Genomic DNA, 27,149 nt, shown 5'->3' with positions numbered 1-27,149 from the left:
CTGACCATTTAAAGTTAGTTTTCATAGTTAGTAGAGCTAAATGTTTTATACGTTCCAGAAATGTTGCTTTATACAGAACCTCTTGAAAAGAATTTGGTCATGCTTTGCTTGAGTATTTGAAAGAAATTTACTTCATTAATTTCCCTTAACTTAATCTCTTTTAAGTTTGGAATGTGTTTTTACCTCTATATCGGTCTTTGTATAACATTGATTTGTTCGGCATCATTTTATTATAACATTGATGAGATGTTGTAGGAACTTAACTCATGTTTATTGGTTTCTTTATACATCTTTTTGCTTAAAGTTGTAGGACCTATTGACAATGTTGAGTACTTATTGTACTTGTTATTCAAATCTATACGAATATTTTTGATTCTCTAAAAAATTATTAAAGTATACTGACTTGCTAATTGAAACATTCATAAAATTTGCTTTGCATCCAGAAAAGTTACTAATGTACAATTTTTTGTTTTATAGATATTTCTTGTCCTCTGCTAGAAAGTGACTTGGCATACAGTGATGATGATGTTCCATCAGTACATGAAAATGGGCTTTCTCAAAATTCCTTTAATAAAGCAAAAGAAAATTTTAATTTTCTTCATTTGAATAGGTACATTTCCCTTGTAAATGAATATATTTTTTGGTGTGTAAATTCCCTAAAACTGAATGAGATGGTGGTTGAAAAGATATAAGATGTCAACTAATCTGCCTTTTTTGAGTTAAAATATCAAAAAATCTTTTGTTGTTGCAGTTGTCACTATAGTAGAAATTGCACTACATAAAGTATTCTTAAAAATCTGGAAGTTAATTGTTTCCAAAAACCATGTGAGCCATGCTGTTATGATTGGCCAACCATGTATTCAAAATTTTTGACTTATGTAAGTTTATAATTGGTAATTTGGGAGAAAAATTTAAACTTTTGTTTTTTTTCCCTAAAACACAGCTTATTACTCCTTTTTTTCAGAAATGCTTGTTATCAACCTATGTCTTTTCGACCAAGAATATTGATTGTAGGAGAACCAGGATTTGGGCAAGGTTCTCATTTGGCACCAGCTGTCATCCATGCTTTGGAAAAATTTGCAGTATATACATTAGACATTCCTGTTCTTTTTGGAGTCAGTGCTACATCTCCTGAAGAAACGTGTGCCCAGGTAATTCCTTGTTACCCAGACAAATAGCTGTAAGACAAAGCAGTCTTCCAGAGTCAAAATCTGGAATTGCCTCATTCTTTTTGCACTGTTTTTTTGTTTTGTTTTGTCTCTGATTTGTAACTTTAGGTTTATGAAATAAAACTATGCATAATTGCTTAGTCATTAAAAGGATTTAAATCTCATTTCCACCACTTAATATCTAAGTGACCTTAGAAAATTGTTAGATCTCTTTACCTCATTTTCTTCACTTACAAAAAGGAGATGATAGTAGTTATTTACCTTGTATGGCTGTTGAGAATTAAATTAGTAAAGTATTTAAACCAGGATTGCTAAATAGTGAGTATTCAGAAACTGCTGCTTCTGTTTTTTGCTATTTTTATATTTTGATTTTTTAATGTAAAAGTATTTACACTTATATTTTTATATTTAACCTTGGTTACAACAGAAAAGTCTTCTAGAATTTTTGAGATATTTCCTAATTGCTTTAAGCAATTATGTTTTTCTAAAAATGAGACTTAGAAAACATTTAAAAACAAAATTGTGGGCCTGGGGGAAGCGTTTTAAAAACTCGAGAGTTTTATATGATAAAACTGGGAAGTCAAACATTATTGTAGACTGATAAAGCTAGCATTACTGATGTGTTGGCTCTCTAACTGAATGTAATTTTTTTTCTCTCTATTAGATGATTCGTGAGGCTAAGAGAACAGCACCAAGCATCGTGTATGTTCCTCATATCCACTTGTGGTGGGAAATAGTCGGTCCAACACTCAAAGCCACATTTACCACGTTATTACAGAATATTCCTTCATTTGCTCCAGTTTTACTACTTGCAACTTCTGATAAACCTCATTCTGCTCTGCCAGAAGAGGTAATTTGTGTGTTGGGGGGTGGGGGGTAGGCAGGGGAAATCATTATACTTCAAAGAGGAAGTTGTTTGTACCAAAGTGTAATAGCTTATTGTAAAAATTCCAAGTGCCACAGAAGTGAATGAAATGATAAGGAAAAGTTTTCTTATCAAGTACCATTGTTAACTATTTGGTATATGTGCTTGTTAGGCAGAGTGGTGTGCATAGATGTAGATATGTATAGTAAGGTTACGTTACAAATTTTTCTTACAAAATAATATAAATTATGTGACATAATATTTTAGTTTCCTTTGTATATCTTTTATATTCTTCAATACATAAGTTTCATTCCTTTAAGAGTGGTGTGGCTTTTTCCATTGTCTTGATTTTTCTTAATTTATTTACCCAAATCCTTATTTATAGATATTTTGGTTATTTCCTAGTTTTTTTCTTTTGAACTGCTACAGTGACCATCCTTGGATTTTAATTTTTATGAGTATTACTGTGTGGTTTCTAGTATCCATTCCTAGAAGTGGAATAACTGTAGCTTAATTAAAGAGTATGCACATTTAAAATTTTTGATAATACCAAGTTATTGTCCTTCAAGTTTGTGCCAGTTTAGACAGCTGCTAATGATAAACAAAAGTTCATGCTACGTCTGAAGTACTCCTCTCCTAGGTAGTTGCCTGGCATGGTCCTTTATTTTCTTCAGGTCTCTGCTCAGATATCACCTCAGAGGGGCCTTCCTGATTGGTTTCTCAATTATAGCAACAGCTCCTCTGCCCAACGCTCTCTATTCTCTTACTCTGCTTTGTTTTTATCACTACCTGCCATTATATATTAATTTGTATGACAGTCTCTTCTAGCAGAATATAAAGAACATGAAGTCAGGGACTTCTTTTTCTACCTCTCTATTCCCGGAGTACATAATAAGCATATTGTGAGCTTCTGTGTGTTTTCTTTATGAATTAATAAGTTTTTCCATACCTTTGAAAAAATTGATTTGTAGTTTTAGGACAGTTGTAGGAAGGTAAATTCAAATATTTTATTAAAAACCTTTATTGAGTACTTATTCTGTGCCAGGCATGGTTCTGGGCGCTGGGAATATAGCAATGAACAGTATAGACAAGAATTTGTATCTTCCTAGGGCTTATATTTTAGTTGAGGGGAGACAAACAAAAATAAATATGTAATACTAACTTATTGCTATGGAGAAAACTTTAGTGCCAGAAGAGTCTGAAGGGTCACAGTCACATTGTTAAATAGGCTACATGAGGCCTCACTAAGAAGATGACATTTGAGCAAAGACCTGAAAAATGTAAAGTATTGATTGATTCATTTGAATATCTAAGGGACAAAGTTTCCTGGCAGAGGAAAAGCAAGTGCAGAGACTATGAAGAAAGGAAAAAAAGTATGTTTAGTGTGTTGGGAAAATAGCAAGGCCAGGTGGTTGGCTAGAGCAGAGTGAGTAAAGGGCGTAGTAGAAGGAAATGAGGTCAAGGAGTTTTCAAAGGACCAGATCATGTCCCTGATGTCTCTCTTTTATTAGCTGATTGTGAATTATTCAACCAACAGTTGAATAAACTGGGAAATGAACATTAAGCACAGTAAGTCCTCTATTAACGTTGTCAGTAGGTTCAATGACTACGTGAAACACCATATAATGAAACCGATTTTACCATAAGCTTATTGATATAAACAAGAGTTAAGTTCCTGCAGCATCTCATCAGCATCATAACAAAACACCATTATTTGAGGACCTGTATATATTACAGACTTTTAGGGTGGGAAGAGTCCTTAAAGTTTTTAGTTTAGTTAATCACCAAGTTCTGTACTCTCCTTTATAGCCTGTTCGTTATGTGAATATCCTATCTTTGTCAAAACACTCTCTTTGCTATTCAGTTTGTTAGCTCTAGCTCCTAAAAAAATCAACTTTTTTGAGCAGCTTCCATTTCTTAATCTCCATTTGTTTCCCAGGTACTGTATAGAACCTGTCTAATCTGTCTTAATCATGACAACTCTTTGTATAATCAAATCGAATACTCTTTTATGTTCATTTCTATCTCTCCATTCTGTCCCAGGCTTATTCACACTAAACTCTTTTTCTATATGTTATATTCCTTGGGGTTATTAATACAATAGAAGTTTGTTTCTTGCTCATTTAACAATACTAGGCAGGTGCCTAGATTGACAGACCTACCCTCCCCCATGCAGTCACTCAGACATTCGCGCTGAGATCTTTCTTGTTTTCATCACATGGCTTTCCAGGTTGCTTTCATTCCATCCAGCTAAAAGGAATGGCCCATTCATGGGCCTGATCTGAAAGTAATGTATGTTATTTCTTTTTACATTATGTTGGCTAAAATTCAGTCACATAGCTCTCCCTAATTGCAAGGGAGACTAGGACATATGATATAGCAGTGTGCACAAAAAAAGAGAATGTGGACTGTGATAATAGTTGGCCTGCCATACATTACACATATTTTTAGTTTCTTCCAAATGCTAGTCCCTCTCCTGAATGTCTTTCCCTTTATAGTCCTTTGAAAGGCTGTACCCAGAATACATGAAGTATTCTAGCAGTGCTCTGATTAACAGAGTAAAGGAGAATTGTTGTTTGGTGGTCTCGTTATACCATTGGCTTACTGTCAGTTAAAACTTTGTTAATCATTTTAAAGTTTGAAACAAAGATAATGAATTGATACTCTTGGTAACAAGACAAGCTAGCTAAACTTTTCTTTATATGGATATAGGAAGGTTGAAAAACTAATTAGTTTAATATGGTATAACTTTATCAAGAATGTGGGAATTTGTACTTAAAAGGATTTTTTTGTTTTTTTTTTCTTTTTGTTTTTTTTTTAAGTATAGCTTCTCTGTTTTCTTAGAGCAATATTTCCTAAGCATATAATTGTAAACTGGGTAAAGTATCCCAGTACCATACTGTAGAGTATGGTGGAGTGGGCACAGGACCAGAATTTGCTCATTTTAAAAAATTAATAATCTATATAGATGCAAATAAGCGAGTCTACTTTGAGCCTTACATAGTCTTTAGTGATTCAGTGATATGCCTGTAGCATTGGACTATAATATTGCATGTACCATTATTTGCTACATTAAAGTTTATTCATCTCAAAACTTCAGAGTCCCTGTATGCATGAGCGTATAAGTCAAAAATGAGTGGACCCTAACAACTCAGAGCAGTATGGAAAATGAGAAAGAATGTTATCAATAGATTAGAAACTTTAATGAATCCATGAAAGATAAAGCAGTGGGGATTACATTGATAAGGGTAACTACAGTTTAAAGGATGTGCATGAAAGGGCTGTTTGGAAAGATGAGTGATTTCTAGCTCTGGTCAGTGCTAGGAAGGAATCGAAAGAGCCTTTGGATAACTGTAGGGTAATTGGCTTTTTTCTGGCCATGTCAACAATAAGTAGTCAGCAGAATTGTTTGTCCTCAGATAGAGCAGTGAAGGTGGGCCCAAGGACTAGTATGCAGAGCAGTGATTTATCTATGGCTGTTGATATCAGGATGAATGGGAAGCCCCTGTGCCCAGAAGACAAATGACAGGCACATTCATTTTCCACTATAGACTAGCTTCTTCCATACTCACTGGAAATAGAAGCTAGAATAAACGGAAGATCATCTGTGGACAGTCAGATTTCCAAGCAGAAATAAGATTATAAATAAGCATTTGCGGAAGGAAAACTCCATAATCATATCCATGCATCACCAACAGACTTTTGTGGAAAAGAACCAATTGGAGACATTTTAAGTTACTCCTCTCACATAAAAAAAAAAAACCCATAGGCCTGAAAAGGAGCAGACACAGGTGAAGAGTGAATTAGCAAGGTGGAAGATCATGAGACCAGGAATGCTTACAGTATATAGTACAGAAGGACAAAGATTTGAAAAGTGAGGAAAAAGGTAAAGGAAATGGACAAGATAGATTCAGGTCTAACATCTATGTAATGAGATTTATAGGAGAAAAGAGAAGTGTAGAAGAGTCTCTAAATAGAACAGATCCTAGAATTCAAGAATACTATAAGTCTTCAGATTTAAAAGACCTAGATCCAACTTGATGGATATGAAAAGGCCCACATTTTTGGAGAGGATGTGGAGAAAAAGGAACCCTCGTACACTGCTGGTGGGACTGCAAATTGGTACAGCCACTATGGAAAACAGTATGGAGGTTCCTCAAAAAATGTAAGAACTGATCTACCATATGATCCAGCAATTTCTCTACTGGGTATTTACCCCAAAGACTTGAAAACTTATATCTAAAAAGATATTTGCACACTGATGTTCACAGCAGCATTATTCGTGGCGGCCTGGACATGGAAGCAACTGACATGTCCTATGATAGATGATTGGATAAAGAAGCTGTGGTACATATATACATTGGAACATCACTCAGCCATAAGAAGAGATGAAATACTTCCATTTGCGACAACATGGATGAACCTCGAGATAATCATGCTAAGCGAAATAAGCCAGACAGAAAAAGTTGAAAATCACATGATATCACTTACATGTGGGATATAAACCTAAAAACAGCAAACTAACAGGACAAATAAATAGACTCATGGACATGGACAATGGACAATGGACTAGTGGCTACTGGGGGGTGGTGGGAGAGGGAGGTAGATGGGGTAAAAGGTGTCAAATAAAAGGTGGTGACATTAAAGAATTAATAAACAAATAAAATCGAAAAAAAAGAAAAGGCCCACATCTAAATAAAATTTCAGAATGCCAAAACTACGGAGAAAATCTTCCAGGAGAAAAAATCATTAGTAGAAAAGGCTGAAAATCAAATTGCTTTTACTTTTTCATTGGTAATACTGGCTCCTAAGGAGACAACTGAGCAATATTTTCAAAGATTCGAAGGAAAACAATTTTGGGCCTATAATTATTTTTGCCCAGTGAAGTTAGCATTTAGAGAACAAAATATATTTTCGAACATGCAATACCCAAGAAACTGTTGCCCATAAAGCCCTGACTGAAAGAATTATTAAAGAAGTACTTCTCTTGGATTTTTTATTTTGTGGAAGTGGCATGTAACAAACAGTGAGCAAAGAAAACAGTAAAACGTCACCAAATTATGATAGAAAGAAATTATAAAGGAATGCGAAACTAAATCTAAATTGGTCTTGGTCTGAACTTGAAATGGCAGGAGGACATGGTGAAGGAGACGATGGAAATAAAGCACATTGAGATTTTTTTCTGTTACGTAAATGTTTATTAACCTTAGAGTTTGATTGGAAAAGAAGCCTCGGATGTGTCTGTTAAAACGTAACAATAAAAGAATAGAAATATAACATAAAACTTTCAGGCCAAAAGGGAGGGGAAAGATACAAATTCCAATAGAAATCACAATAAAATAAGTAGATTCTTAAATTAATATGTAGAAAGAAGTCCTTGAATTTCCCAGAAATTTTTGAAAAAGCAGTTTCCAACCCATCAAACACTAAAATATACCACAGTTAGTAATTAAAACTCTGGAATTTGGGCCAGAATGGACAAATTAATGGAATATAGTTCATTAGTAGACTTTTGTATGCATAGTAATTTAATAAATTAATTATCAAAAATAGAGACTGTTGAGATAATAGGGAAATGTTCATAATGTAATGTATTTAGAGGAGAACATTTTTATTATCTTGGAGCATGGAAGACTGCAAAGCAGACAATACAAAAGGTATGAATATAAACTTCTCTACATTAAAGTTATAAAAGTACACAAGTGTTATACAAGGAATAAACATTATTACCCTCTCATAATAGTACTGGGAAGAGTCTAGAGGTTTGTTTAGAAACATTCTTTTGCAATGTGTTTTGCCTTTATATTTTTTTGGGCAGCTTATATAGTTGGAGTTATATGGTACTTGTCCTTTTGTGAATGGTTTATTTCACTTAGCCTAACCTTTTCAAGGTTCATGTTGTAGCATATATTAGAATTTCATTCATTTTTAAGGATGAATAATATTGTATGTCTGTGTACCACATTTTGTTTATCCATTCATCTGGAGATGAGCCCTTTGATTGTCTCTACTTCTTGGCTATTGTGAATACTCCTGCTGTGATTATTGGTTTACAAGTATCTGCTTGAGTCTTTGTTTTCTGTTCTGTTGAATGTATATATATACTGGGTTACATGGTAATCCTGTGTTTAACCTTTTGAGGAACCATCATACTGTTTTCTATGGTGAATGTTAACTGAATGTTAATGGCTGAACTATTTTACAGTCCTACCAGCACAAGGGTTTTAATTTCTCTACATCCTTACCAACACTTGTTCAATAATTCTTATTGAACAACCCACTCATTCTCATAGCTCTCTTTAGACTGAAAGTGAATTAATTGATCTTAACAAAATACTTTAAGTAAAATAATGCCATGTCAATTACCAGTCTTGAGTTTTAAAGAACATCCCATGTGTTTTAGTTTCTAATCTGTTGCATATATGGCTTTATACACAAATCCAGCATATGTAAAAAATTTAAAGATCATTTCTTTATTACAAACTTAGATTGTTATTAAAAATATATATGTGCAACCTACTGTTGCATTGAATGATTGATACTTGTGTGTGTGTGATGCACTTATTTTCTTTTTTAAGGTACAAGAATTATTTATCCATGATTATGGAGAAATTTTCAATGTCCAGTTACCTAGTAAAGAAGAACGGACAAAATTTTTTGAAGATTTAATTCTAAAGCAAGCTGCTAAGCCTCCTATATCAAAAAAGAAAGCAGGTTAGTTACTCTATCAAAGTTAATATGCGATAATTTTGAGAAAGTGAGAATGGGATAGCAGTAAATGGCATTCCCATCTTCTTATAACACAATCTCAAAACTTCAGTCGTAAGGTTGATAACTTCTGCTTAAAAATCTGTTCCCAGACGTGGTTCCATAGTGTAGCGTTTAGCACATCTGCTTTACACGCAGAAGGTTCTGGGTCTGTGCCCCTGTGGAGCCATGGTCCATGGTCTCCAGCCATGCCACCCTGAACAAGCCCGATGTCTGATCTCAGAAGCTAAGCAAGGTCAGATCTGGTTAGTATTTGGATGGGAGACCAGGTTCTATAGGCATAAATTTTTTTAAAAATCTGTTCCCCATTAAAATAGACTAAAGTTCTTAAAGCACACAAGGCCTTTCATAGTATAGCCCCAACCTGTGTGCACTTTGGCCTGGAATTCATAGTGTAGCCCAAATCTGTCTTTCCAAGCCCATTTTTGACACTTTTGTTCTCCCTCCTTCCCCTACCTCTATTCTTGCAAAGCACTCTATCTTTATACCATAGGCAACGTATAGCTGCCCTTTCATAATGTCGTTCATACTTGCTGTCAGTAATGCTTCTCTCCTCGTTCCCCATCTCTGCCTAAGGAAATCCTTGTTCTTTTAGTACAACTCAGTTTTTCTTCCCTAACATATCTAGGCAAAACTAATTTTCTGTCTTAGACCCACTGTACTTTTTCATACTAATATGACATTACAATGTTGTTATAATTAGTCTTACTCCCTTAAAATAGTTTGCTAATTTATTGGGGCAGTACTCTCATATTCCTTTTTTGATCCCGAGTAGTCAATGCGTATCTAGTAAAACAAAATTAAACTTTTGTTATATTTGAAACATACCATAGTTTTTCATTAGTTCAAAATTAGTAGAGAAGACTTTTTCAATAGTTAGAATATTCTTGTTCTGGAAATAATGCATTTTTAAAGTTTTAATAATTTCTCAAATGATTTTAAAATGGAACAGACGTAATGACTTGGGAATTAGCATTCCAAATTCTCTCATTTCCTGTTACATATAAGGAGGATAACCTCTGAAAGCCTGGCTGCCATGTGCACTGAATCATATGTCACACTTGATATGATGGGAGAGCAGTAACTCACATCTTCCATTTTATGAAGTTTTGCAGGCCCTGGAGGTACTCCCAGTAGCACCGCCACCCGAGCCAAAACCACTGACAGCAGAAGAAGTGAAACGACTGGAAGAACAAGAAGAAGATACATTTAGAGAACTCAGGATTTTCTTAAGAAATGTTACACATAGGCTTGCTATTGACAAGCGATTCAGAGTATTTACTAAACCTGTTGACCCTGATGAGGTATTAATTTAATCTTTGGATCAAATGTGTTCTGAGCTATAATGAATGCTTCAGAAGTAGAGAATATGTGAATAGTTTATGCGGTTCTCTGTCTACACTCAGAACTCGTTCTCTGTATATGGAAATGTGCTGTGTGGTATCCTAAGCACATGGAAACTTCAAGATAATGTATTTTCCTTTTCTGCGGAAAATAGACAGCTAACTTAGTCTGCTCAGCCCAAACATTCTAGAAGCCATTTGAGAATGCCTTAATGCTACATGGTATTAACCTACACAGAGTGAGCTGAGAGAGTGAAGCCTTAAGTTGACATGGAAGGATGGGTGGTGTTTGGTTTAGGACAGAGGTATAGGATGTTACTGAAGATACAGTTACCCAAAAATAGGAATAAATACAAAATAAAGCCAGCCTTAAATAGAGTCAAAGGTTCATATTAATATGTTATCATTATCTCTTTTGTGTTTATTTTCTACTATTGCCTGGTAAAGAAACTTGACTGAAATGTTTTTATGTTCAGAGTTAATTTAGTGATTCGGTCATTTGTTTGAATTTTAGGTTCCTGATTATGTCACTGTAATAAAGCAACCAATGGACCTTTCATCTGTAATCAGTAAAATTGATCTTCACAAGTATCTGACTGTGAAAGACTATTTGAGTGATATTGATCTAATCTGTAGTAATGCTTTAGAATACAATCCAGATAGAGATCCTGGAGGTGAGCATTAGTGGGTTTTTTCCAGCTGGAAAGGGGGTGGAATGGAAGTTGCTAACAATTAGTGGGGGTTGATTTTATGCCAAATGCTGTATTGTAAATACTTTATATTCACAGTGCCATTTAATTCTCACAACAACCATCCTTCTCATTTTCATTACAAATTTAGATTAAAAAACTTACTCAGGATTGTACTGCCAAGAAGTGGCAGAGGCAGAATTTGAATGCAGATTTCTTTCACTCTAAAACCCCTGTGTTTACTACATAATATATCCTCTAATGAGACACAACGTTGCAATAACAATTCAGCTTGTTTCCTTTGTATATCAATGTTCTTTCTCAGTGTGGAAAAATAAACACTGTAATAAAATAGGTTCAAAAGGATTTTCTTGGTTAGGAGCATTACAGTTTTTGTCACAAAAGTAATACAATGCAATACTTGCTAATAGTAATGTTTTAAAAACTAAGTCCCCCATTTCCTTTCTCCAAAGGTGGACACTGTTAAGTTTGGGGGTGTCTATCCATACCTTTTCTGTGTATATACCCATTTCACTCTCACCAGTCTAATAAATAAAATTTATAAAGTACAGGATTTTTTTTAAGTATATATTTGTTAATATATAATGATGTAGTCAAATATCTACATATTTGATATAAACTTGTTCATTTCCAAAAATATTTTTTCTCAGGTATTTCTTTTTTCTAGCTTCCTATTGTTTTATGGATGCAGTGTCTTTAACACTTTGAGTGGATAATATATATTTTTTAAATAATCTGTTTCCTGCATAAACTTTCTCCTCCAGTACATTGGCTTTCTGTTTTTAAATTGGTAGTGCTTATAAATTAGATTAATTAGCATAGAGACCTCTTCAGCAATTGAAAAGCTCACTGTCTTCCCCTCCTAGTCTTCCACCCCACCTTCCCTAGGCTTTTCCTTGTAGTTCAGAGTTCTGGAGGTAAGCAGTGAGAATCAGGCTACCAAGCTGGGAACACCCCTTAATTATAAAAAGAAAGAAGCGTTTAACCTAAAGACTGAGGGCTTTTTTGTTTCATTACAATCATACTGCTGCTACTTCTCTTTCTGTCCATGTGACAGCCTGAAATTACTTTAGACCAGTGATATTCAAATGATAGCAAGCAACAGAATCTCCTAGAAGACGAGATACAGATTGCTGGGCCTCATATCCAGGGTTTCTGATTCTGTAGAATTTGCATTTCAGACAAGTTCGTAGGTGATTCTGATGCTACCACACTTTGGACACCAATGCTTCAATTTTGCTCTGCCTTTCTTTAGGCTCAGATGATATGTTAGAACCTTCTCTAACATCCCTTCTGACAGTGTAACTATTGTCAAAAACAACTTAGGTGTGAATATTGGAGCCTGCTGCCCTCTGAGAGGGACTGACCCAGCTATTCATTTATTACCTGCCTTCTGCCTCAGTATATTCCAGTTTATAGTACTTGGACTCACTTTAGGATTTTCCCCAATGTTTCCTGTGTAGGATTGATTGCTCATTCATTGTCTTTGTTTAGTTTCTCTGTCAATGCAGTAACATTTTCTGTATCTCTTCCGAAATTCTTTTACATTTTGGTTCACTGATGACACTAATAGCCTTCCTTTCTGTTTTTGTTGTCATTATGTTATTTAGTCTTGCTATTGATTGATTCTTACATTTTTTTTCTGATATTTAAAAGGATCTGGATAGCACATAGTAATAAAATTGTTTGGGGTTAGTCTGCCATATTGAATCAGATGTCCAGAACATTAGATTAGCACCAAAACATAATAACACCATTTCAGTAACTTTTACTATTCCTGGTAAAACTAACAGAGGAACTGTAATGGCTACAACCTTAGCCCAAAATGTTCAGTTTATTTTTGGTAAATTGTTAAAAGGAAAAAATTTAAAGCCCTTTATTTAAATTTCTCAGATCGTCTTATTAGGCATAGAGCCTGTGCTTTAAGAGATACTGCCTATGCAATAATTAAAGAAGAACTTGATGAAGACTTTGAACAGCTTTGTGAAGAAATTCAGGAATCTAGGAAAAAAAGAGGTAGGAAAATTATTTGGCATCAGAAAAAGATGCTTTTTTTTTTTCCTTGTACTATGAGTTCTTTTCATTAATCCTTCAAATAATTTTGAAATCTGGAAATTTGATTTGACATTTCACATGTCTGTAAGGTTGTAGCTCCTCCAAATATGCCCCATCTTATTACCATGTGATGCCAAAGCAAAATTCCACTCCTGCTGGTGATAGAAGATCAGAATCAGAGCAGAATGAAAAGCTAAAGACACCCAGTACTCCTGTGGCTTGCAGCACTCCTGGTAAGTTTGCTTTGGGTAATATTCACTTAGAAATGATAACCTTTTTATTCTCTTCTAATGCCATTTCCTTTCTACCTAAGTTTCCTTTCTTTATATTGATGTAGTGAATTATATTGATTTTGTTACTATTAAGGTAACTTTGCATTCTTGAAATAAACCCAGGTTCGTAATGCTGTACCACTTGCAGCCTCAGTTCACCCTCATATCATTGTGTGTTGACTTGATTTGCAACTGATTTGCATTTGCTATAAATTCAGGTCTATTTTCTGTTCCTCCTTATGCTTGGAATGTAACTTCACAGGGTACCAACCCAAAGCCCATGGGTTTTCTCAAGACCTCCTTTTCTTGGCAGGCACTTAATTCCATTTTTTGCTCTCTAAGCCCCATGAATGTCAAATTCTCAGCTTCTTAGTCTCTCAGCTATCCATATGTTTTCCCAGACTTTGTTGTCATATTCCTCAGTGCCTTATTAGATCTCCAGTGCTTTCAAACAGAAGTTTTAAAATTGTGTGTGTGTGTGTGTGTTGCTGGTGTTAGAACCTTCCATTATTATATTGCAGGTCTGTCCATCATGGGGTAATGATTTGAGATAAAGTAAGCACTGCTTTTGCAAAAAAGGGAACAGGCAGCTGGGGAAGGGAAGATGAGCAAGGCAAACCAGCAAGAGACCTCCCCTACCAGAATGCTCTCAGTCAAATCAACTTTAAGCAAGTGTGCATGTATATGAATATGTGTGTATACATATGCACACATACACATATATGTACATATATATAATATTGTTTTAAGGGAGTCATTTTTCATGTCCTTAATATCCCTATGAACCCCCTTAAAACAATCCATTCCTGGCTATATACCCAGCAGGATTGCATACGTGATATTCTTCAAAGACGCATACAAGAATGTTCATAGAACAGATATTCATAATAGCCCAACACTGAGAGCAATCCAAATGCCCATCAGCAGTAGAATGGAAAAATGCAGATTATTATACAGCAGTGAGAGTGATTAAACTTCAACTACATCTAACAGTATAGATAAATCTTCCAAATATAATATCGCAATGTGGTTATACTATGTCTAGTCTAGGCAGAATGTTTAATCTTTGTATACTTCAGTTTCTTCACCTATAAAATAACGTTTATAATGGTAAAACCTGATCAGGTTAAAGTGAAATTTCAGTGAGTTGTTGCACAGAAAGGATTTAGAAGAGTTCCTGCTATATGGTAGGCACTTAAGTGTAGGCCATTTTTAATCTTGCCCTTTCTCTAGTTCATTCCTCACACTACTGCCAAAGTGTTTTTTTTTTTTTTTTGTAATATACGCATCAGACAGATCATGCATAGCTCTCCTTATAATTATTCAAGGGAAAATTCAAACTCCTTAGAATGACAGGTCATTGCCCACTTCTCTACCTTCTTCTCAGTACTGTATACTTTTGCTCTATATTCCAGCCATTCAAAATTACAGTGATTTCTCAAATTCTCTATCCTCTTATATCTCAGGAGGTATTTTCCCTCACTTTCTTAGCCTTTAGAAAATTGTCAAATATTCTTTTATCCTTTCTCTTTAAATTCTCTGAAGCTCAGTTGAAGAGAAAAATCCGCAAAAAGTCGAAGTGGTATCTAGGCACCATAACAAAACGAAAGAGAATTTCACAGGCAAAAGATGATAGCCAGAATGTCACAGATGACAAAATTGAGAGTGATACAGAAGAAAATCACGATATAACTTTAGACCACAACGAGACCAGAAACACAGAAGAGTCTTCAATGGAAGAAAATGAGAGGTACCAAAATGTCTCTGAAAGCAAAAAAGAATTGGGAAATAATAATTCAAGTATTTGTAGTATTGAGAATGAACTTGAAGAATCTGGGAAGACTACAGCATGTACAGAATTGAGAAAAGATAAGATTACTTGCAATGGAGATGCTTTTGGCTCTCAGATAATTGATATATCTGATGAAAATGAAGCAAAAGGTAAGTCTTAATTAAACAACTTCTTAATTTTTAAAAGATGTTTTACTCAAAGTTCTTAAGTGACTACCATCTCAGTTTATTTTTTCTTGTCTTTCACAGTGCAGGTATTAATTAGTAAAAATAGCATTATCTTAATATAGGTTGAGCTAATAAATCAGTGTTGTTAAAAGCACACTGTGGCATCAAACAGACCTGGATTTGAGCTCCTAGTCCACCACTTAGTAGCTTGTGACCTTGGGCAAGGTTCTTGACCTACCAGCCTTACTTTTCTCTTCTGTAAAATTGGGGTAGATAGTTGCAGGTTAATGACATATTTTGAAGATTGAATAAAATAATTCAGCTAAAGCATGTCTCAACGTGCTTGCCTCTGCAGTTTTTAAAAGCTAGCAGGATACCTTCTCATCTTTAAGCAAGATAAGCAGTTTCTTGTGATTCTTGCTGAGTGATGTAGAACAAATCTTACCCCCATCATTTCTGTATCCATATTGTAAGTTAATTCAAAGATAATATTTATTCTAATAATTTCACTCCCAAAGTTTTTTATTTAGAATTGTCTTCCATCTGGATCTTAGTAGACCTTTGGCATTAGATTTGTTGAATATTTGGAAAAGGCGAACATTATTTAATCTTACAAAACAAAAAGAGCAATAACAGAGTCAAAAAGGTATTTTGGTCAAAAACAGGTATTGACTTAATGATACTGATTTTCTTCAGTGGCTTATGTGCTATAAGTAAATCTTCAAAGATTGTCTTGAAATGAGTTTCAGTGTGTTTGAGAAATCATAGCAGGATGGACTAGAATATAGCCTTTTCAATCTGGTTATTTTAAATGGTAATCCTCTGACTTTATAATTTGTATGTTTTATTTGGATTCAGAATTAGATTCTTTTTATTTTTTATCATCTTTTTTAAAAAGTACTTATGAGACAGGTATTTGTTTACATATCAGGAGATTTGGGTTCTTTAAAAATTAGGTGTATTGACCTTAGAAAAGTCTTTTTAAATCTTGTCCTCATTTTTTCTCATCTATCAGTAAATAGATTGTTCTAGATCAGGGAAAGACAAATTTTTATAAAGAGCAGATAGTAAATATGTAGCTCTACAGCCTCTTTCACAACTACTCAACCCTGCCAGAAAAGCCACAGTGACATGCCTATGTAAAGTGGATGTGATAGTGTTCTTACAGAAGTTGACCTATTTCAGAAGGCCAGATTTGGTCTGTGGGTGGTAGTTTGGAACTCCTGATATAGATTACTGAGGTCCCATCTCGCTCTTGAAGTCTCTGGGTCTTAAGCCTAAGTAGAAGACAGTCTAACCTGTTGAAGATCCCCTGAAATACTCAATCGAAAAATACTTTTAAAATGTCCTTAATTTTTGAGTGTGTAAGTGGCACACTCTTAACCTTACAGTAGGGTCAATAAGCCAGAATTGGTATTTGTATCTTAGTAAATATGTCCTGCTATTTTATTTGCCTAATATTTATTTTAGAGATTATAATGTCTGTGAATCAAATGATAATGTTATTTAATTATTTATCCTAGAAATGTGTGTTCTGCGAATGACTCGAGCTAGACGATCCCAAGTAGAGCAGCAGCAGCTCATCAGTGTTGAGAAGGCTTTGGCCATTCTTTCTCAGCCTACACCCTCTCTTGTTGTGGACCACGAACGATTGAAAGTATGTAAACTGAAACTATAATGCTTTCATTGTGCACATTAGTAACATAACCCACCAAAAGAGGGTCTGTAATAGTACAGTTTGCCAGTTTGGCATGCAATAAATAATGATCTGTTATGAAAGGATAAGCTTGGTATATTATAACTTTCATAAAGGTGGTAGCTGGAGATGGCTAGTGTGTTGACATTATAGTTTTAACAGATTTGTCTATATCATTGATCCCATATGTTGTTTTTATGACCATTACCTATAACAATTTTAGTTAGTTTTTTGTCTTCCATAATGGCATTTTTTTATTAACCATGAGGTAATGGCATATCCTGGTAGGGCCAGGCTTGAAGAATCAGAGAAATCCAGTGAGTCCATTTCAGACATGAAAAAAAAACACTAAGCAGACGGAAAGTCCTTTTTATAAGGAAAAGAACTCTGAAGTGGTGAGGTGGTTCACCATTTATGTACTTTCTTTTTGTTTCACATAATGGAATTAGTTATAATGTACTTACAGTGCCATAATATACACTGCAAAAATGTTGCTTTTTTTTTTTTTTACTATTAATCTAGTTTGAGGTTATTTTTTAATTTGTCTGTAGAGATTTATGGGTAGAATGGAAATAGGCAACCTCCCCACCTCCAATTTTTAAGTTGGGAGTTACCCAACACAGAGACAGAATCATAGAATCATGATAATAATAATTACAGTGAAATGCCGGAGCCACTATCAGAGGCTGCCATATCTCATCAAATAATTTGGTCTGCCTTCTCTCTAGTTTATATGCTAAACATTCCCCAAATCTTCGAAATTAAAATATCTTGTCTCAGAGAATTTCTCTCTCAAATATGTAAATACTCATGTTTTCTTTTAGAATCTTTTGAAGATTGTTGTTAAAAAGAGTCAAGAATACAATATTTTTCAGTTGGAAAATTTGTATGCAATTATTAGCCAGTGTATTTATCAGCATCGCAGGGACTATGACAAAACAACACTTATTCAGGTAAACTAATCTATATAAGAAATTAACCAATTTTATAAGAATTTTTAAAGACCATTGTTTAATATGTGCATTATGGATTATTTCTAGGTATAATTGAGTTCTATACTTTTTTTAATCAAACACTTCACTAGTTTGTGTTTCTTTAATAAGCACTGGGAGTGCTTATTTACTGCAGTATCAGTAAACTATGAAAATCTTTATTTTGTTTATGTATTAATGAAGATACATAGCTCCTTTTTAAGATAGACTTAAGATTGACCTATTTGTCTCTAGTTAATCTTGCTTTACAATGGGTATTAGAGTACTTAACTTTTAAAAATAGATATTGGGGGGAAAAACATTTTGGATGGTACCTATATAGTATAATTTAAATATTACTGGTAGCTACTATATACCTACTAAAGTATACTTTGGTACCTACATTGTATCATATATGTAATACTAGTACCAACAAAATATAAAATATTAGTATTTATAAGTAAACCAGTGCCTTGATTATAACTATTTGAATTTAACTTAAGATGAATGCACCTCATATTTATTTCAAAGGGATTTAAATAATGAAAGCTCATCAGTGATATTAGTTTATGTGATAGTCTTAATACTGAACTAAATTTCTATTTTCACTATCAGATATGTACATGAGCAATAAATTCTTAAGGATATTGACTGGGGGGGTGGGAAACCAGCAATACAGTAGTGTTTCTTTAACTTTTTCCACATTGAAAGTTACTATATTTTTCTTTCTCTCGTTTATCTAGAAAATGGAGCAAGAGGTAGAAAACTTCAGTTGTTCCAGATCATGACGTCATGGTATCATATATTCTTTATATTCTGTATCTATTTAATTCACTTTTGTCATATCCACATAATTGATGCAAGATGAAATCCTGCATCTTTAAGGAAAAAATTAAAATAGTAAATAAGAATATTTAAAGTTTCTTGGTATTTATGTACATGTGTAAGATAAATTACAGAGATTACTGATAAATACTGGGAGTGTGACTGAACAAGGCACTGCAGTGGTACTAATGCTGTGGCATATCGTTAGTTGAAGTGTGGCCAGCTCTTAATAATAAAGTTAATTTGATAACTAATGTTTTATGGCACTTGAGTAATTAGTGACATTGACATTTTTTGTTTTAAGCACTTTTAATTCTATTCTTCTTGTGAATAGTCAATTGTATCAGGCTAGAAACTTAACTATTGTGTCTTTACCATCTTCATTTTCTTCAGTGCTTCTCCCGTCTGCCTTTATCTTCCCATGCCTAGTTACTTAAAAGCCAGTGTCAAGTTATGATTTGCCAGAGGGCCCCTGACAATTCTGTACTCGAATGCCAAAATTAATGCTTTTTAGATAAACGTTTTTCTAATTCTAATTTGGGTTAATAGTTTAAGTATTTTTTAGTTAACTTTTATGATTATATATACAACAAATGTGTTAATAACTGCTTTGTTAAACAGCTTTTTAATAGCACAAAGTTTTTATATTTGAAAATGTTTATATCCTTCTAAATTTGTGTTTAGGTTATATTCTATAGATACCTTTTATATACAATTATATAAATATTATGAATTTTGTATTAATGATACCAAAAATACATTTCTTTCTTAAAGCAATAAAGCCATTCATTCACCACCATGCATATTCTTTTTTTTTTCTTAGGAGACATTCTAATGTTAGTTTGTAAAATAGCTTCTGTTGGAAATTTCAAAAGGAATAGAGGATAATGATCTCATATGAGAGATCTAGATTCTAATACAATTTCAGAGTTGAGCGTTTTTTGTTGATTTATCTGGATATTTATTTAAAGCCTTCTGAAACCCAGTAATTCAGATACCTTAATTGATACTATCTTATGTAACTTATAAAGCAATGCCAGTCACTGAAAACATTTAAGAATGTTTATATTCCTAGATTTATTTCCTCGCCCTCTCTCCCCGTCTCTCGTGCACATACACACACACACACACACACACACACACTCATTTTTATGGAAGTTTATTATAACTTATTTTAGATTCATCTTTTATACTTAAAATTTCATCATGTATAGATAGTTTCTGTAATAAATTTTACAGGTAAAAATTGCTTCTCAAATTTCTTTCTATTTTTTCATTATTTTTAAATGTCCTAAAGATAATTCAGTATAAAACAATGCAAAAAATTTTTTATTGCTGTTTATAATGCTGTTGACACTGGATTATTTACATGGTGTATGTTTTTTACCTACAAAGACTAATGTACTTCCTATCCTTTGAATGACATACTGTCTACAGACATAGGAAGTAATATGTCTACATTCCAATGTAGACTTTCAAAACCATGCTGAAATAGCAAGCCTGGAATTCTTCTTTCTCATTTCTTGCTTAAAAGTACAGTCAGTCTACAATAATTAGTTAGAAATAAGATGTATTCATATTGGAAAGGAAGAAGTAAAACTATTCACAGATGACATGATCTTATATGTAGAAAATCTTAATCCACAAAATCTGTTAAAGCTAATAAATAAATTCAGCAAAGTTGCAACAAGCAATGAACAATACAAAAAAGAAACTAAGAAAGCAATTCTATTTACAGTATCATCTAAGACAGTAAAAACCTAGGAATAAATTTAACCAAAGGGGTGCAAGACTTCTACCCTGATAAGTACAAAATGTTGCTGAAAGAAATTAAATAAGACCTAAACAAATGGAAAGGCATCCTGTATTCATGGGTTGGAAGACTTAATATTGTTAAAATAGCAATATTCCCCAAAGCAGTCTACAGATTCAGTGCAATACCTATTGAAATCTCAGTGGCCTTTTTTGCAGAAATGGGAAAGTCAACCCTAAATTCATAATGGAATCGCAAGGGGCCTTGAATAGCCAAAACAATCTTGAAAAAAGAAGAGAAATTTGGAAGACTCACAGTTTCATATTCTAAAACTTACACAAAGCTACATTAATAAAACAGTGTGGTACTGCCACAAAGGATAGATGTACAGACCAATAGAATCGAATTGAGAGTTCAGAAACAAATCCATATGTCTATGGTCTATTGATTTTTGACAGTGGCATCCAACGCCATTCAATGAAGGAAAGAATGTCTTTTCAACAAATGGTGCTGAGAAAACTGGATATCCACATGTAAAAAAATGAAGGTGGACCTCTACCTCACACCATGTACAAAATTTAACTCAAAATGGATCCAAAACCTAAATTTAAGAGCTAAAACTATGAAATTTGAAGAAGAAAACAAGGACAAATTTTTATGACCTTGAATTTGGCAATTATTTCTTAAATGTGGCACTAAAAACACTAGCAACAAAAGTAAAATTAGATATATAGGACCTAATCAAAATTTAAAACCTTCGTGCTTTTTCTACGGAATGCTATTATAAAGGGCTGTTAAATCTCAACAAGAAAAAGACAATTGAGTAATGGATGTGGATGTTTTTGATGACTTAACGGTTTTGAGGACTACTGGTCAAGTATTCTGGAAGATGCCCCTCTATTGGAATTAGTCTGTTTTTCTTAAGGACCGAAATGGGATTTTGAGAGGAAGGTCACAGAAGTAAAGTGATTGTATATCAAGATTACATACTGTCAGTATGATTTGTGACTGTTGATTGACCTTGATCACCTGGCAGAGTAGTGTTTCTCGTGTTTCTCCTTTGTAAAATTACTTCCCCCTCCTTTTTTTGTCCTATACTTTGGAAGAAGATGACTATGTACAGCCCACTCTTGAGTAATGTGGAGTTATGCATCCCCTTTGCCTTTTATTTTTAACTGATTCTCTCAGGGATCCCTCTAAGTATGTACTGTGGTATTGATTTTATTTCAGGCTCACGTCTTCCCTCCACTCATGGTACTTTGTTGCGTAAAATAATGCAATTGAGATTGCCCCATAATATGAGAGACTTTATTAGGATTTGAATATCAGGTAACTACTTTTTTGCTGTGGGATATTGCGGGAATTAAAACTCACTTTATATATAATAGGACATTGAGGAAAAGAGTGATATTTCACCCCTAATATCCATTCTCTCATTCCTTGTAACAAAGCCCTGGGCAGTGAGTGTATCCTGCTGGAAAATCGTTTTCATTCTTATATTGCAGCAAGATATGAGCATGTGAACTTAGTTCTGGCCCCTGTGAAACAAAGGAAAGTATGCACAATTTTAAGGAAGGCTTTTTGGAAGGGAAGGTATGAGAGCACTTTGTGCTCTTCTGTGCTTCCTTTTTAACCTGCTGCCTGGAATTTATGTATATATAATGGCTGTAACTCCAGAAGCAATCTTGGACTATGAGGTGATCTTAAAGATAGAACCCATGTCCAACTTCGTAAAAGTAAAGAAAGAACGTTGCTCATGATAACTTTAGGGTATTGTTGTTGAAGCCCTTATCTATATGTGGATTTCTTATTCAAATGAGAAATAAACTGCCTTGTTTAAACTGCTGCTGTTGGTTGGATCTCTATTGATAATGGAATGCATTTCTTAACCAGCAAGGGTATATAGGATACATAAAGAGTTGGGGACAATATTTTTGGTGCTTAGGGTCTCAAACTTCAGGACTTGCTGCTTATTGAAAGTAAAAGCTGAAAAAATAAGGAGCCACTGTGTCCTTGAGCACACAGGTGGCATCATCAAATGGACTTGAAAACTTGTCTTGGGTGGTCTAGAAAAAAGTGACAGGCTAAAGCTCTGCAAGAGTCAAAAGGAAGAAGCCCTCAGAGGCATTTTTATAAAGGAAAGCTTAGACCTTTCTTGGTAATACAGTTCACATTAAAGATAGTGTTCTTTAAGTTATAAAGATAAACTCCTAGGAGATTGAGGATATTGACAGGAACAGAAAAGTTTCCAATTTTGAGGGTGAATTAAATACAATTAGAAACATCTTGTTTTTCATTCAATAGCAGGATGCTGGGGAGTTGGAAGAAAGTACAGTCCTTATAGTCCATACTTGGCATGTAACCTTTGTGGTAGGCTGAAACATGGCCACCCAAATGACACTTTCATCCTAACCCTGGAATTTGTGACTATTTCTTTCTATGGCAAAACAAAAAAAAAAAGAGAGGGTCCTTTGGGGGTAATTAAATTAGGGGTCTTGAGATGGGGAGATTATCCTGGATTATTTTGTGGGCCTTAAATACAATCATGTATCCAATGAAAGCGAAGCAGAATGAGATTTTGAAAGAGAAGGCAATGAGCCTATCAAGTCAAAGAATGGCATCATGCAGCCACAAGCCAAGGAAACACAACCAGCCACTAGGAGGAACTGGAAGAAGCAAGAAACAGATACTTTCCTAGTTCCCCAGAGGAATACAGCCCTGCCAATGCTTTGATTTTGGCCTAGTGATACTGATATGGAACTTCTGGCCTCCAAACTGAAGTTAGGATTGTCTGGAAGTCACAGTGATGAAAAAGGACAGATCTCCCCTAGAGTTGAGTCTTCCTCAGAAGATAAAGAGGAAGGAGGTTGTCATATGAGAGTAAGATGGGGAAGAAGATGAAAGAGATTCTGAACTGATTTTGCATGAAGGGGAGTTACTCATCTTGGAGTAAGAGTGCTGCAGGTTTCAAAGCAAAAGGAAGGAGGTTGGTTTTTGCTTTTTTTAACAATGATTTTGCTTTTTGGTTTGGGAGAAGGGCCTAATTGGAAAAGGATACAGCTGGTTGCAAAAATACTTTAAACTACCCTTACTAAGGGGACCAAGGACTGCCATTTTGCTGAATCGAATGCGCAATTAGTCTTTCATACTGTACCACTCAGCATCATTCTGTGCTATGGAGCACACATCTTACTTGAAACAGTTTTCTTCTGCCTGCTGTGATGCAGCCATACAAGTGCATGGTTTTCCCTCCAGATTCCATGGCTGCTCTTTTTTTCTGCCCACTTTTCGATGGCTTCCCTCCTCTACCCTTAACCTTCATGTTCTTCAGAGCTTGGTCCTGGGCTCTCTTCACGTTACACTTTTTCTCCAGGTGTCGTTCCCTTCTCTCAAGGCTTTAAGTGCTACTTGTATAATAACTACTCCCAAATTTATATCTCCAGGCCATATCACTTTTCTAAACTACAGACCAACATATTTTGATCTTTTTCTGAACCTACTGCTCCTCCAGAGTTCCCCTTATCAATAAATGCCACTGCCATCCATCCAAATAATGAAGCCAGAAACTTTAAGCTTCCCTCTCCCTCGCCTTCTAGTCCATTACCAAGTCTTGATTAGAAAAAGCCAATATCTTAGTTCTCCATTTCATCCACTAGTTCTCTCAACCCATGATAGTCACGTGCCTACACTACTGCAGAAGCCTCCCGATTGGTCTTGCTTTCTATTCTTGCCTCTGCCATCATTTTCCACCTAGTAGCCAAAATATTCTTTTAAGGATCTCAAATCTGATACCGCCATTTGCTCATACTCATAAACGCTTGCCATTCTTGATCCTTATTATGGCTCCTGCCTACCTCTCAGCTTTACCTCCCCACTCTTCTGGCCCATAACACTCCAGCCACGCTTAGCCTTTTTGCGGTTTTTTTCTTGCTGGGCTTTTAACATACTCTTTTCTTTATCTAGAATGCTCTTCCCTCCACCAATGCATATCTAGCTCCTACTCTTTTTCTCAGCGTAAAGGTTACCATCTAGAGTTTTCCTATTGCCCCTCTGTTAAATCTACTTTTTAAACTAAACCTATTAAAATAGATTTTCTGTTTTAATCTCTCATTTAATCCCTAATACCCTTATATGACACTTCTTAGTTTGCAACTATATATGTTATAATTTTTTTTAATGTTTGTCTCACCATAAGATTATAGGTTTTTAAGGTCAGTAAGTTTATTTTGTTCTATGATTATAGATCCAGCACTTATCATGGTAGGTCCATATTTGATTTAATGACTGGGTAATGGATAAGGAAAGCAGAAGATTAAGGAGCAGATTAGGAAAATATGAAGTTAACAGAAAATGGAGGCCCATTAGGGATATGGTGAAGGGAAGCCCAAATTTCAGTAAAGGAGCATGGGATCTAGCTAATAGCATCTAATTTTTTTTAAAGATACAAAATCATCTCAATTCTATTTTTAAAAGCTGCTTCTATTAGAGTTATCCAATTCCAAGGCTATAAAAACAAATTTTCACTTTAGTTTGCTAATATTTGTCCACATACTGGGCATCCTCATGATACAGAAACCCAGCTAATTAATCATTGTATATTGTTCACTTTTGCATAGTCAGTAAAATGGCTGGAGGTTGTGGGATTTTCATTTGTTTTTTACTAGCTTTGGAAACAAACACGAAATACCGAGAAATACATATTTATACATAAATATTTATACATAAATATGTATTCACATATTTAAAATAAATCATATAAAATAGATAACAAAATTAAGGGAAATAAATTTTATTATATATAAAAATTATGTTTAGATACGGTGATGAGAGATTAGCCATCACTTAAAGTGTTGGATTAAGAGCAGATGGGTTTTATTGGTTAAGATTTAGGGTTGCAAGCAACGGAAATTTTCTCTAACTTTAGCAAAAGGGCATGCTTTTGAAAGGATGTCAGTTACCACAGTGTCGATGGCAAGAACCGCAGCACTGCAGGCCCTTGCAGTAGTTCTTAAAAAGTTGTTATTAACGCGACGCAACAAAGACGCCCAGACTCAGTGATTCCCTGTTGTGGATTTCATAGTTCCCCCTAATGAAGAATTGGATCGGTCATGATGTCTACCCTCGCTATGGCCAGAGGCCAGGGTCACATAATTTAGACATCACTATTGGAAACCCCCGTTGTAAGGAAGTGTGAACCCAGCAACCAGGCCATCCTGAGAGTTATCAGTCCTCAAGGTTAACAAAGCCACAGTTTACTGATATTATTTCTAATGTGCATTTGAGCCAGTTTTCTTGATACATATGGTGAACTGTATTACCTTGTGTGCAGTCTACATACACAGTTTCTTATTTAATCCTTACAAAGACCCCAGGAGGTAAGTTCTAGTATTTTCACTTACAAATAAAGAAACTAAGACTTAGATAGATTAGGTTATTTACTCAATTTCACACATAAATGGCAGAACCAGGATTCTACTATGTCTGTGTGATCAAAACTCATGTTCTTAACCACCTCCCCCAAACAGACACTAGATGCCCTACTCATATGCTCTTGGCATTTAACATTCCTGTGTGTGCCATTGGCAACAGCATACAAACATCTGAAACCCCACCTGAGGGTTTTCTCGTGGTCCATGCTGGATGTGAACATCCCAGGAATGCCTGCCAACCAGCTCTAGGTCTCAGCGATACCTGCCTAAAACTTCCCTCTGTATTAGCTCCCTTCTCTTCCCTGTCTCACTCCACTTCCTTGCTTGTACTTCTTGGCATCACCTCTCACATGACCATTCGCTCTCACATCTTTTACTCGGGGTCTTCTTTAGGGAGAACCCAACCTAAGATACTCGCTTCCTTTATAACGTAAAAGTAGAAAAATATGAAATGCCTAACAGTAGCTATAAAATATTTTAGGTTTCTCAGCTGTGTTTGAACCTCCCAAACCAGCATTAGTTTTATTGTGGCAGCCTATTTTCAAATTTCCAGTTTCAAAGATTGTCTTGATTATTTTGTAGCAATGTTAAATTATGTCTTTATTCTGTTTTTAAGAGGAAAAATCTGGACGCTTCGTGTTTAGGCTATGTAATTTTAGTGTGCAAAGGTTGGAAATGAAATCATTACATTTGAGCGATCAACCCTGCCAACATCAGTGCTCTGGCTGGGAGTCAGAGAACAGCACTTAACATGCAGTGAGAGGGCTCTTGGAATACTGCTACCTTCAGAGCACATGCCAAATCAAAATGATTTAAACATCCAAAAGATACTGGGCTAAATCATTTAGTGGATCAAAGAGTGCCAAACAGAGGTTCCCAGGACATGCACACATTGTGAGCCACAGTATTGGTTTAAAGGACCATCATGAAACTTCGACTGGCTTAAAGATTGGGGAAGGAAAGGGGGCTCCTTGCAATAGATAATGTATTCACAAAATAATTTGGAAACTGATTACGTGTGATGAATCCTAATTATAGCTATTTACTATGGTGAATACTTAGGAAAATCGGGGTCTTAAAAAAAAGACAAGCTTTTGCTTTAATTATTTAGGAAGAAAAATAAGTTTTCCCCAATCTCATGTTGTATAATTATTTTTTTCATTCAGTTTATATGTTTTATATTTAGGACCACAGCATATGTCTCTCTTCTGTTTGTTCCTTAAATTTTTCTAAGTCTCATTCCCTACCCCACTAGGGAGAAAATGTAAATTACCACCATCACTCAGATGAATTCTCTGGTTTCTTCTGAACCTTCACCTCACAGCTGTTGCATG

The 27,149-nt window shown here is 34.8% G+C and overlaps 1 protein-coding gene across 2 annotated transcripts in view; it reads left to right on the top strand.

Annotated features, from left to right (window-relative positions):
• ATAD2 (ATPase family, AAA domain containing 2) overlaps positions 1–19,432 on the top strand; it is a 55,061-nt gene extending 35,629 nt beyond the window's left edge. The window contains exons 17-28 of one of the 2 annotated variants that reach the window (XM_011360780.2): positions 478–610; positions 965–1,151; positions 1,834–2,019; positions 8,613–8,748; positions 9,910–10,106; positions 10,660–10,819; positions 12,749–12,871; positions 13,000–13,143; positions 14,728–15,123; positions 16,665–16,798; positions 17,662–17,790; positions 18,552–19,432. In XM_011360780.2, the coding sequence (XP_011359082.1) occupies positions 478–610; positions 965–1,151; positions 1,834–2,019; positions 8,613–8,748; positions 9,910–10,106; positions 10,660–10,819; positions 12,749–12,871; positions 13,000–13,143; positions 14,728–15,123; positions 16,665–16,798; positions 17,662–17,790; positions 18,552–18,596 (1,970 nt within the window). In that variant the 3' untranslated portion in view covers positions 18,597–19,432. The remainder of the gene's footprint in view (positions 1–477; positions 611–964; positions 1,152–1,833; positions 2,020–8,612; positions 8,749–9,909; positions 10,107–10,659; positions 10,820–12,748; positions 12,872–12,999; positions 13,144–14,727; positions 15,124–16,664; positions 16,799–17,661; positions 17,791–18,551) is intronic. The other variant, XM_011360781.2, reaches the window with a different exon arrangement.
• Positions 19,433–27,149: the final 7,717 nt, after the last annotated feature.

Source organism: Pteropus vampyrus, unplaced genomic scaffold, assembly GCF_000151845.1.
Source record: "Pteropus vampyrus isolate Shadow unplaced genomic scaffold, Pvam_2.0 Scaffold59, whole genome shotgun sequence".
NCBI lineage: Eukaryota > Metazoa > Chordata > Mammalia > Chiroptera > Pteropodidae > Pteropus > Pteropus vampyrus.
This window is presented reverse-complemented; position numbering and strand designations above follow the sequence as displayed.